Here is a 13,550-nt window from a genome sequence, read left to right on the forward strand (position 1 = left end):
ATAGCCGATTTAGACATAAAACTATCCAGATTTTCATTGATTTATACGACTCCTCCTACTTTTCTTCAGTTCAGGAAGTGCAGTCTGTCTAAATAGTACATCTGGACCACGAAAATAACAGGTGCCGGGCAAATGTGATCGGATCTACTTAAGGACTGAACTATCAATTTTATTTAATGTGGGGCAGAAGATTAACATCTGTAAGAGTAAATCATCAGCTGAACTGCAATTGATGGCAATTGACTGGGTGTAAAGCAACGGGTAAAACGACATCTTTTCATTCCATACTTGCTAGTTTGTGACATTTCTTGTCAAATATACCAAAATGATCTGTATTCCTATGGCTGTTTAAGAAATGCTAGCAAATACATAATTTTGTGTCGACATAAAAGTTTAGTAGGAATAAATACTGTCTGGTAGATGTACAATTTTCAGTAGATATACGCGCTTTTACTTTGTAAGGTTTTGTTTTAACATGTACAAACAGTCTCACAATGATCATTTTAAAACGACCTTACAACGTTTCAATTTCATAGGATCCAGGTTTAAGTCTTCCTTCCTAGTTTATTTTATTGCACTTTGTCAGCATGGTAACAGCTAGAATGTTAACCCAAGCAGTCAATCAGATCCATTACCCAGGAAGATGAACGCCGGCACCCATGTCACTGGCATTGGAACCTTTCTGTCCTCATATATACAAAGTTTAAAGTCTCGCTGAGAGTAGAATCAGTTTTCTTTTTTAGAAGAAGCAATCTATCTATGATGAATTATGGCAGTGAAGATACTTCAAAAGTACTTCGACAGTAAACCACTTCGGGGTGTCCTGCAAGGCGCTATATAAATGCAAGTCTTTGTTTTCTTTTAAAACTCTTTGTGATACACTGCATAGCTCAAAGCTATGATCTAATTCTTCCACAACCGTGTCTGCATCTAACCTGGACACCAGTTCGTAAAATCTTTATTCTATAATTTAACATTCCAATCGCCTATAGTGCTACCAATATGAACAAATGCACTTTTATGAATTAGCCCATTGACGCTATAATTTAACTGTTAAAGATTTAGGTTTATTAAAACAAAGTTCTTGAAAAATTCAAAGGTTTCTGATGATTCGGTTTACCGTTCTACAGGGGAAAATATGCACACAAGAATTCGCCGACGTAGGAAACACTAGAACAAGTTAAAACTTTATAAAGATTTGTTTCAATTCCAATAATTTCAATTGAAACAAAAAGTGTGTCTTTCAAATAAAAGCTACATTACATTACCTATCAAATGGTGACTTTTGAATTTTGGTTAAATAGAAAAAAAATCATCTGCAAGTGATCCGTCGCACTCTAATACACAGCGTGGAGTAGGTGCAGATTTATTATGCAGGAACGGTTAACAGTGGAAAGCCACAAATACATATTCATATACAATAGTATTTAAAGTGTTTTCGAATCTTGCTTATGGGACATTTTTTAAGCCCTGGCAGATTGATCGTTGGTCGCGGTGCTACATAAAACACACAGCAAAGGCAACCTAACATTTCGGAGACGATTTCCAGTCATGTTGTAGCTTTTGTTTTCATTTAAAATTAATAGGGAAGGGAGCATTAGGTACACTAAGTGAATGGATGGAGCAAAAAGGGAATGATAGATTTAGGTGAAATTGAATTATACATCATTCGATAAAAGGTAATAACTGCTCAGATCCATAATAAATAGAATTCCATAGTTTGTGGCTACTAAATATTTAAAACGGCGTTTGTAAAACAAGGTCGCAAAGTTAGTAAATGCAGAACACACTGGAGAATAATACTGCAACATTGGTAAACACAGCTATTTCCCAGTTTTTATAAAATGCACCAGACAACCAAACCAAAGTATGTTGACTTCTGTTATCATTTTAAGTATATCACGATTTATCATTTCAGTTCTGTCTATCACATAATATTTCTCTGTGCATCTCGGTATTATGTAATTTGTATTCTGGCGTGTTACTGTGTTAGGAATGGGATACGAACGTTAGCGGTTTACGTTTTCTGCAATTAAGCGGCAAATCTCCGAAACTTGGCTCCAGCAAAGTTTCCAGTCGTGAATGCACCAAGTTTTGTTATTGCCTTTTGCATTGGCTCGGACATCTGAAGCGGTTTTGACCGGTGTGGCGCTGTTGTGCTTTTATAGATTTTTAAAAATAGACGATGTTGCTCCTGCTATTCATTCACAACTTCTGAACTATTTCGTTAACACAGGAACATACGCGTGTAAAAGTAAAATCGGAGGCGAAAATTCTTGATATCGGTTGGTGGTAGTTGAATGAGTGGCTTTTGTCATCCTTGTCTCTAATATCCTTTACTCCTAACTTTGAGTGTGTTTCAATCCATCTGTTATTTCTTTTATTTATTGCTAAGAAGATATCCTGAATTGTTTGTTGGAGAAACTCTCCTTTAAAGAAAAAAATACATTAGTTGTTCCTAAAAGTTATATAGCTATGGGTTCTGTTTACAGCCTTCAAAATGTCATAGAATTACGCATGTTAGGTTAGGAAATGTGCTAGAAGTCTTATTGGGGTTCCTTTTGAGTCGGAAATGAATCATTTTATGTGCGGAAATTATTATTACTGTTAATGATGGACCATGTGTAGAATCGGTGCTGAGCAGAATGCGAGAACACCATTTGCACAGGTGGGTATTTCGACACTTGGATAGAACAAAGCCTTCAAATAGACAAACATTTTCTTCAGTTTCCTATATACCATTTCACTTTTTGACATTTCCTTCTGCAGTCTCTGATCTTTCGCCTCTTGCTCAAATTGTGTTATTTAAGCAACCGATACGTTTTGCTTTTATTCAAAATTAATACCCTGCCATCATTCTTTAAGCATTTGAAATGTTTGCAATTAACATATCTGCGATTTTTTTTAAACGTTGGACTATTACAATCTTGTTTAGTGTCCGGAAATATGCGGGCCCATTTGCTTTAGTTATTTAATAAACAAGGACTCTATAAATGAGAACCATAAAAAGAAATACGATAATGGGACAGCAAAATAAGAAATGGTCAGTCCTACAGTACTTAATCAACTTAAGATTGTTGTTATTGCCCTATTAAGTGGAACTAATTTATTCTTGGTCTAAATTTGAGGTGTATTTGTTCTCCGTTTGTGCTGGGACTGCTATTCTTTTATCTGTAATGTTTCTTTCTACTTCAAAGCACGTAAATTGTATCCTAGGGCACAGGTTACTGATAAAACTCATTTTAATAGAGTGGTGTTATTCCAATCGGCTTCGTTTTTCTTCTTATCTATCTATGTCTGTCTGTCTGTCTGTCTATCTATCTATCTATCTATCTATCTATCTATCTATCTATCTATCTATCTATCTATCTATCTATCTATCTATCTATCTATCTATCTATCTATCTATCTATCTATCTATCTATCTATCCGTGTATATCTGGCTGTGTATCTGTCATTGTATCAGCGTGTCTGTTTGTTTCTTACTTTGCCTAACAACTGATTTACTGCGATGTAACTTTTTTGAATCGCCATCATTGTATATGTCGGTTAATACTATTCGTCGCTGGAGTTAGCCCTCTCTTTTGCCGATCTTAAATGCGGTTCTCTTACCTTGTGTTGTATAGTTCCATGTGTATCTATGAATTCTTCATACTCTGGTTCATCACAGGTTATTCTCTGGCTCTATGACAGTTGTAGCCGGATTTGTTTTTTTTTCTGCGCCAGCTATCCTGAATTATTCTACTTAATGCTTTCTCGCCATGTCACTCCTGCTAATGCAGCTCTGGTTTATTCTTATCGAGATTCCTTGATCTTGCTGGTTCAGCTCAGAATCACTAACCTGATTGCTCCCTCTGTTCTCTTGGTTAATGCCTTCACGATTATTCTCTCTCTCCTTCCTTCCCTCCCCTCCCCTGCTTTATTTCCTCTTTCCATTACACATTCTAAATTGTCCTTGTTTTCCGTCTGTCTTCTTGACTTAACCCAGAAATTTTCTTTAATCTGTCCTGTTTTAGTTATATTTATTTCAATCATAGACTATTTACGATGGCTCTGTTATTTGTCATGTTATTCTGCCTGGCTGGCTAATGCGGGTACGTTCAGTGTGCAATCTTTATTACTTTCTTTCGCTTGGGATTGTCGCTCCCATTGCTTGAATTTTTTTTACGTTCTTGCTTTGGGTTACTTCTCCCTGTTTTCCCTCTTGGAGTAGGGCTTCTCTCTTCCTGCTGCGTGTTATTTTCTCCCTGGTTCTGCTGAGATGTGTCAATCATTCTCCCTTTGCTATTGGCTGCGGAGTTTGCGTCAAAAAGTTACCAGAGAGGCGCTTTCTCAGCAAGTCTCAGAGAAAGGAGAGAGAGAGAGACCAGTACAACTCAGCAATCTCAACCATTTTTCACTCTCAAACAACACATACCGTCTTTAAACAGGTCCATCTTCTTCTTAAAATCCAAATATTATCTTAGCTGGTATTGAATCAATTTCATGCGAAAATATTTTCTGAATCGATAATCTGAAGACTTCTAACCTATTTCTTTTATTTTTGCTTTCAGGGACAAAGGCCGTCAGGAACGTGGACGCCTGAATTTTGGGGTGTTTTACATCGACCTGAGCCCCGTAAAACAGGTGACTTTTTTGACAAATTGCGCTTCCTTGTTGATTCAGAACCGAGGATAATAATTTTCTACCGAAATGGAGATTTGGTGCCGAGTATTGCGCAGAACGTTTCATAGAGGGGAAAAAAAGCTGCGAGTATACCCACCCTGGAATGAAAACCGTTTGATATTGTTATGCGTGCATGAGAACACTTTTCGCTGATTCCAAATCTTGATAAGTCTTCCGTTTCTTTTTTCATCCAAGGTGGTTGTAACTGGTCTGGAATTTTGAGTGTTTGTTTTCTCTTATGCTTTTAGTTTTGTGGTTTTGTGTGTGTGTGTGTGGGGGGGGGGGGATGTGTTGTTGCCGGCGGTGGTGGGGGCGGCTGACAGAATTCGTAGCTTTACATATTCAAGTTGGGCAAAGCTTTCGCTGTTTTTCGAGTTGTCTGGAAGCTTGATAGAGCTTCGAAGAAATATGTCGCAATTATCTGTTTCTCCGTTCCTGTGTGAATTGAGCCAAACACTCTTTCAGTTTCGCCTGTGTTAGGCTTGCTGTTAAATCCCAGTAAATTTCCCCTTCCCAATGAATGTTCAAACATAGGGATAATTGAGGAGGCGTGGATTTCTCTAGTTTCCCCTCACCCCACCCCCTTCATTTCGTTGATCAGTCCTTGCAATCACATCCTCATCTGGGGAGCGCTGGGCTGCAGATGTTTAGTGTCAAAGATTTATCAGTTCAAATAAACTGGAATGAAATCGATCGCTTCCCAATTATTGACCAACAGCTTTTCTAGTAGAGGGACAGTTCAATAGTCCGTAGAGAAGAGTCTTTGCTAGACAGAAGCTAGACTATTTCCTGCTCCACTTCCAAACGATTTTTTAAAGAAGTCAGAATATATTCATACAAAATGTGTTCAAACTTAGGATGGTTAAAAAAACAGGGCCTTAAGATTAGATTTTCTAACAACATTTCTAGGCAAACAGTAGAGGGTTCAGTACATATGCAAAATACAAGAGCTTTTTCGCTCCCCTTAGTTGTGGAGACACTTGAACGTTGCAGAGAAAAAAAGTTTAATCGACGCTATCCTTTCTTTTTACTGATCACATGCGTATTTACAACAAAATATTTCAAGTTAACGTTTCCCCATTTAAAGAAACTAGGTTTGAATTAGAATGGAATATTTTCTTGGATTAAAATGAAGGTTTTGAAACAAAAAGCGAACATTAGCTACAAAGTTTAAACGCCTACTGGATAACTAATCGGCGTGGCTACTTATGTGGTTCCTCTTTTATTTCGGACAGCATTTAAGAGTCTGAATTTAAAAACAATATTTTAAAAAAATTAACATATGCTCTCAGTCTTAATCTCATTTGGGATTACTTTTGTGTTACGACATTTTAAGCATTCCTCAATAGCTATTTGGCTAGGTGTTAGTGTTGAAGTTTAAATAGTTGGATCTGTTATATCACATTTTTAGAATAAATAATAAACGACGTAAACACTGTATTCCAGACCCTTATCACAAAGATCCTCTAAAAATACTTTTAAAATTATCAAGTGAGAACATTTGTCGGAAGTCTGTAAAATTAGTATCGGCCTCCTGGTATAAATAAAACTGGAGTTCAGCAAGACGCAGTTCACCCCATGTGTGTGATTTACGAGGCACCTCACACCTCAGTCGCTCGCCCTGGTTGCAAAACTCAAATTCGAAGGAAGTGCATGTCTCAGACAAACCTCAGAAACTCAGAGGCACGTGGAAGCGAAGGCAGCGCACGTGTGCAGCTCACTTTAAAGAAGAATTTTAAGAACAATTGGCATCAGCAGGAACAATATATCGAATATTAACAGTTTCGCTTCGTACATAACAGGCGGTAGTGAGGGAAATAATTCGATGTGATATAAGATAAGCAACTTACCAGTCATTTTCAAAATAATTTTCATTTTGTAGTTGAGCAGCAACCTTTGCATGCTGCAAATAAAGCCAAATACTAAAGGGTATGTCCGTTGTTTGGAGAAGTCCCACGAGTCTGGAAGTTACAAGGCCGAACCCTATACGAGGTTAATTATGTTTCTTTTAATAAACACAGTTCGACTCTATAGCTTTGTTTCATTTCCATCAAGCATAAAATTAATCAGAACAAATGGGGATGGGGGAGAGAAAGCGTTCTTCGCCATCCCAGTTTTTGCAGCGTCCTGTAATTAAGGAACGTGTGCCACCCGGATAATCTCGTTAATTTATCAAGAAAACATTTATTATAATTAATTCTCGGCCGCATGCTCGGCGGGTAATTACGATCGACCGAATGCCGAGCAACTGGTAGATAGGATTCTTGCAAAAAGTGACAGATTGTGCTGGGAAGCCGACAGATTCGGGCAGCTCGCTATAAAACTGGCCGCACTTCCCGATGAGCGGCCAAGAGAATCGATTTCCCTTTAGCGTCAGCCTTGCAGGTAGAGTCAGGGCGATCGGCTGGAGAAGGGAGGTGCAACTTGCAATCAATTTTACCCCATTGATTGTTGGAGTGAAGTTTATTTTAGGTAAGAACTTATACTTGAAATTGAAGTGGCTTTCTGCATGTTTATCTTTGTTTAACAGTAGAAAATAGTGAGTAGTTCAATATGTGGTGTTGTCATGGCTCAAGATAGCGGGCAGAAGTGTTGGACTGCGACAAGGATGCCTTGCTAAATGCAACGCGGGGAGAGCGATGTTCACTCACTGGTTGCGGCGCCACGTACCTTTTAACGGAGGGGTGGTCCGGTGATTTATTTTAGCTCTTTTTTGCTATATTTAACAACTCTTTTTTTTTAAGTTGACCGTCTTGTGTTGACCAAAGTTTGTCATTGTAAACCCTACTTCCGCCATTTTGAAGGTGTGCACATTCCTGTTAAACAGCGCTTTGTAAAGTGAGATGTAAATCACAAATATTACGCAATCGCTTTGTTTTAAACTCAGTATTAATATTTTCAATATTGTTGCCACGCAGGGGTTTATCTGTTATTCCTTGGGCATGTAATCAGGTGACAATATGTGACTTCCGCGGCCAAACAATGTGCAGTGACAATGTGCAAAGTTGTACAATCAACAAGGGAACCTGGCTCTTGTTTGTGTAATCTGCACTCTAAGCTCTTTATTAAATAATGTTGGATTTTACATTCAGCTGCAATACAATTAGGCGCAAATGGTTTGCCTTCTCAATGTTTTTTTTCTGATATGCGAATTGATTCCTTGTTTGCTTTGCCTTATTGGCTCTGGCACACGTAGTTTCAACAGGCACAGAGATACCATATTCTTTACCCCAAAATATAGATACCCGAGTAAACTATTCGATAGAAGCTGGCATTGCGTGTCATGAAATGTTGTACTCCTGCTCAAAATTGAACGGATCTATTCTTGTTTAGAAACAATCTCAACCCTCATTTGTAAAACGTGTAATATAAAACTACAAACTTCATTAGTGTTCGAGCTGTAAATTATGCACAGTATCTTTTTTCGCATTGTGCCTTTGTTTTTCTCTCTCCATTGTTGTCAACAGTTTGCCGATTTTACTCTCTCTCTCCCCGGGCCTGCAAACCCATTGTCTTTGCAAATGGTCCCAATCAAGTTTTGTTTGAGCCAATTAGCGTGATAACAGATTGATGCTAACGAATGGGATCTATGCAAATTGCAATGCTAACAATGCGATGTGTGCATTTGAATTATTTGTTTTATTGTGTGTGTGTGTGTGTGTGTGTGTGTGTGTGTGTGTGTGTAGAAGGCGTGCTAGAAGAATGGGTGTACCACGTTTTTGGGACATATTTATCCGGTCAGCATCCCTTGGTTCAAGAGGCAGCTGGGGGTCCCCGGATGCTTTAAAGGGACAGGCTGGGATCTATAGAGGGATCAGATACTTTGAGTGATCAGAGATACAACAGCTCTTCTGGATCCCTCCTCTTACCACGCTTTTTCACTCTGTGTGTAGATTTAAACCGAGGCCTTACTGCAAAGTCACCAGAGGATCGAAGCAAACCAGATTCCGCATTTTTTAACTTATTTATCGCAAATTTGCTATTCGAACCAACTTTAGCATGATGTCGTATCTCAAGCAACCTCCATACACAGTGAATGGGCTGAGCCTCACTACATCGGGTATGGATCTGCTTCACCCTTCAGTCGGATATCCCTGTGAGTATCGTTTTACTTTTAGCTTCAATCTCTGAAAACAAACTCCAAGACTTGGCAAGACTTCACCTTGCCATAGAACGTCAAACAAAATTGACGACTCTTTCAGTAAAGTATATCGGCGTGTTGTTTAACTGAGATTTATTGATGCAGTCCTGAGAAGCAAACACATTCTCACAAGCCATTTTCTTGAAAACAATGTTTCGCCCCAGCATAAAACTTGGTGCAAGATTGCACTGCCATTGTGAAACTTTCCCGCGTTCTAACTGGCCGGATCCTTCCTTCAGCGGCAAACATTAAAGCGAGAATGGCGTTAGTTGTAGAAAAGAAATGAAGTATAAAGCGTTTTGCCTGCAGAGTGTGGGGGGTGGGTGGGGGGTGGATCGTCCCCTGAGCTTACTGTGAAGTTCCCAGTACTAGAAGCTTTGGCTTGTTTTTATTTTTGAAGCTACTCCGCGGAAGCAGCGGCGAGAGAGAACCACATTTACACGAGCGCAGCTGGATGTCTTGGAGGCGCTTTTCGCCAAGACTCGCTATCCGGATATCTTCATGAGGGAAGAGGTGGCCCTGAAAATCAACTTGCCCGAATCCAGAGTGCAGGTGAGCGTCAGGCAGCAACACACTGCTTCCCCCAGAAACACGTCCAGTGCTCCTGTACCGACGCGAATCGGTTTCACTGGGGAGGGAATTCCAAACGGGATCAGATTGAAGCAGGGTCAGCGGCTGTGCCGGCGACTGGCCGTAGCTCACAGCGAACCGCCTGCTGGGACCTCGGTCTGTGCTTTTCTGAAAGGGATTGATGATGAACGGCCGTAAACTCGGCGAGATAATTTTAAAAGACGAATGTTGTGTTGCGAGATTTCAACCTGTAAATTTAATCATTCAGGGTAAAGTTATATAGGAACATTTCCCCCTTTACGTAAGAAAAGGGAAACTGATGAGGAGTTCCAAGAAAAAAATAAGTGATGTAAGAGATCCAAGAAAAAAAAGCCTCATTGTAGATTTTCTTTCTGAGGACTATGGTCAACAATATTGACATGAAATATTGGTTATCGGGAACCAGTTACTTCAACGCCGGATCCTCAGTGCAGACACAATCAGGGGTATTTTTAATAGAATACATGTAAAATACTGCAGTCATTTGAAATCTCGTTTATCCCACGTTACTCCATTAACTTTACGTTTGTTTCAGTAAATACTTCTTTTTGTTCCGGTTGAACGTATTTTCTTGTTTTTAAGGTGTGGTTCAAAAACCGTCGAGCGAAGTGCCGCCAACAACAGCAACAGCAGCAGAATGGAGGGCAGCATAAAGTTAGGCCAACGAAGAAGAAGAGCTCTCCTGCCCGGGAGCTGGGCTCGGAGAGCGTGGCCGGCGGCCAATTCACGCCGCCCTCCAGTACCTCGGTGACGGCCATATCGAGCAGCACCGCCCCAGTGTCAATTTGGAGCCCCGCGTCCATATCTCCGATCGCCCCCGATTGCCTCTCCACGTCCTCGTCCTGCATGCAGCGTTCCTACCCCATGACCTACACCCAGGCCTCGGGTTACACGCAGGGATATGCCGGATCCACGTCCTACTTTGGGGGAATGGACTGCGGCTCGTACCTGTCCCCGATGCACCACCAGCTCCCCGCCCCAGGCACGGCGCTCAGTCCCATGGGCACAAACGCAGTCACTGCAGGCCATCTCAACCAGTCTCCGGCCTCCCTCTCTGCCCAAGGCTACCCAGCCGGCGGATTAGGTTTTAATTCCACCGATTGCTTGGATTATAAAGACCAGACAGCATCATGGAAACTCAACTTCAACGCTGACTGCTTGGATTACAAAGATCAAACGTCCTCGTGGAAGTTCCAAGTTTTGTGAAGTGCTGGGACTCTGTTGTAACTGGACAAGTCATTCCAATGTTAGATCTTCGGAATGGAGAGCGCGAAACGTCATCGTTCCAGTTCTTGTAGCCAACTCTGGAGGTTAAACACTTTGGAATGGACAGGACAATATTTGTGATCATTCCAATGTTAGCCATTTTTTAAGTTGGCGTTTAAAAACATAAAGAACCATCAGGGCTGTGTGAAATGTGCGATTGGTTGTCACAGATGCACTACTTTATTTAAAAAAAATGTTTATTAGGGTTCCATATGTAGTCCTGAGAGACAATCAGTGTGCGTCTTATATCAGTGGTACATCTGTGTTTTTATTTGTGTTAGACTCAAAACAATTATGATCTGCTGTACTGTATGCAAGTATGTGAACCGCTTGATGCTGTTGAACAAGAGAGGCGGGCTGGTGTTGGGGTGGGGGTGATGGTGGTGCTTCTGCTGTTCTAAAATGGAGCCAAATTCTGCTGGAAAAATTACCCGCCATTGTTTGAAACGAGCGCCTTCAAACATAAACTGAACTGTGACTTCGTGATTCTGACTACAAACTTCACATGGACGCTAAAGCTCTGTCACACTGATGCCAATATCTTAAAATATGATCAGCTGTATTGATCCCATTGAGGATCAGGTATTCAGAAATTAGCTCTATTGTTTGCAGATGTTAATAGAGTAATGTTATATATGCATAAACGTTAACCATACTGGAGTCGACAGATTCCTATGGCTACATTAAAGTCATTCTAGCACAATTTTGATTTGTCTTCCACGGTTCAATCTTAAACAATATCCGATAAAATAGAAATCATGCAGCTTGATAGCACTTACAATGAGTGTATACAAAACTGCGCGACTTCGAGTCTGCCATTAGGGTCCATTAGTTTACCAAATAATGTCTGTTCAGGTAATCTCACTCCTTTTTTCCTCTGCACTCTTCCATCTCCCGTAATACCCAACCCCCATATTCCCATCATAAAACATAAGGGTGAGAATGTGCTTTATAGCTTGCAGCCAGTCTGTTATATTGGAGTGGCGAAAATTTGCACTGTACCAGGTCTTTTTTTCATTTTTGTTTTCCATTTTAGAGGCACAGATATAAGCTGTCTGTTTATAAGTTTTAAAACGAGAGGTAAACAAATTCTTGTAGCAAATGATGCACAGAGAATGCCTGAATTAGAGTGTGTATATATATTTATATATGTTATACATACTCCAACCTGCAACTTCGGAAGCTAAACAGACGCTAGGCGCTTTACTTGTCTATTTTCCTTGAAAGTTCTGAAATTTTATCGATTTTTTATGTACAGGATACTTTTGTAATTAGTATTTCTTATTATGTAAAAAGGACGGGCTTTGATCTGGAAACCAGTCTCTACAACATACTTTCCTTTTTATTAGGTATTGTAAGTGTTTTCAATGTAAATGTAGGTAAGGTAAAATGATTCATAAATTGTGCTTTTTACAAGTGATTTTTTTTTGTCCATTTCAGATATTTATTGTCCAAACTAATCATATAAATATTCGGTTATGTACAGTGTTTATTTTATGATAGATAAAAAGGTCTTGTGAAATTTCGATCATTTCTTTATAATAAATATCACTTTTGCTGCTAAACTGGTTAATGATAACTCCCCATGTCCATTCTCCGAGTAGATCCAGAAACTGTGTCCCAGCCATCATTTTGTTACTCTCCTGATTAAGGAGGCTTTATAGTGTGACCTCCGTGTGCTATACTTCCTAACATGTAGACACTTCCTAATATGTATACTTCCTAAGAATTCAGACTAACTTCAGTCTTGATTTACATTATGGTGACAGCACATATCAAGTGTCTGAATGCAAACAATGTAATTTGACGCAAAATCTCGTTCAAACAAAATGATAAACATTGATGTACTTCCTATCATGGATCAAAATTATATCCATGCAGTACACTGTCCATACCGTTTTAAAAAGTGGGCATGAAACCAAATGTCAATCTTCACATTTCACAGCACTTCGTTTGGTGCAAGCATTCACAAAATGAGCAAAGGATTAGCGAGCTTACAGATATATTCAGAAAGTGTACAGCCGTCAAAGCAATTCTTCCTTCTCCGGGAATTTCACTTTAGGCTGCTTCAAAATTCATTGTTTGCATCATAGCGTCAGTAATTCTCCTTGAAGTAACTATATTCCAATAGCCCATTTTAAGGATTTGAAATATGTGGAACACCTTTAGTGTTCTGAAAAGATAACATTGCACACCGGTCTTTTTTTATTAATTTGCTTTCCAACATACAAAATAATGATTCGGGCATGGAGCTCGGATACGAATAAGGTCATGACCTTTACTTTATTACCACACATTCTACAGCTAGAAGTCAAAGCAAATCAAACTGATTATAATTTTAATTCATTAAATAACACTTCTCGGCCTCTTTTACAAGTCTAGGTCTATAAAGTACAACTTCTTCCCCTCCAATTCCTGACCAGTTAGTTAACTCAAAACGTTCCTTTTTGATTTAATCTGTTTCATCGTCAACCTCTGGGGAAAAAAGACTGGCTGGTTAATTCAACATTAACACGAAAGCTGAACACTAGAAATGAAGCACAGAGAGCACTACAACTTTAAACACTTCTGCACACAAATACAGTTAATAAGCATTGTCTCGTCAGTTCGGAGCCCTTTCTGAATCAACTCAATTGGTGCATGTAGAATTGTTGCACTCTCAGTCGTAGCTTCAGGTTTAAGTTGGCTCTCGCAGTCGTTGGAATCAGAAAAACGTGTTTAATTCACAGAAAGTTTCTTATAAATAATTGTCAAGAGCCTGGCATTCGATTAATAATATTTACAATACCAGGCCACCTTTATATAACAGCAGCAGCAATCGCCTCTCTGGGCCAGACATACGAAGCCCACATTGAGTTTACGTTGCTAA

The 13,550-nt window shown here is 39.5% G+C and overlaps 1 protein-coding gene across 2 annotated transcripts; it reads left to right on the forward strand.

The window, feature by feature from the left end:
- The first annotated feature begins 2,620 nt into the window (after positions 1-2,620).
- otx2b (orthodenticle homeobox 2b) lies at positions 2,621-12,628 on the forward strand. Of its 2 annotated transcripts, none has more exons than XM_052017654.1 (5): positions 2,621-2,668; positions 4,554-4,626; positions 8,559-8,761; positions 9,207-9,358; positions 9,998-12,628. In XM_052017654.1, exons 3-5 carry the CDS (start codon positions 8,665-8,667, stop codon positions 10,619-10,621), a joined length of 873 nt encoding a protein of 290 aa, XP_051873614.1. In that variant the 5' UTR covers positions 2,621-2,668; positions 4,554-4,626; positions 8,559-8,664; the 3' UTR covers positions 10,622-12,628. The 2 variants fall into 2 exon arrangements, with proteins under 2 accessions (XP_051873614.1, XP_051873604.1); XM_052017644.1 differs by lacking the exon at positions 2,621-2,668 and adding an exon at positions 4,270-4,430.
- The last annotated feature ends 922 nt before the right edge of the window (positions 12,629-13,550 follow it).

The sequence above is a fragment of the Pristis pectinata genome, chromosome 1 (genome assembly GCF_009764475.1).
Source record: "Pristis pectinata isolate sPriPec2 chromosome 1, sPriPec2.1.pri, whole genome shotgun sequence".
NCBI classification, from domain to species: Eukaryota; Metazoa; Chordata; class Chondrichthyes; order Rhinopristiformes; family Pristidae; genus Pristis; species Pristis pectinata.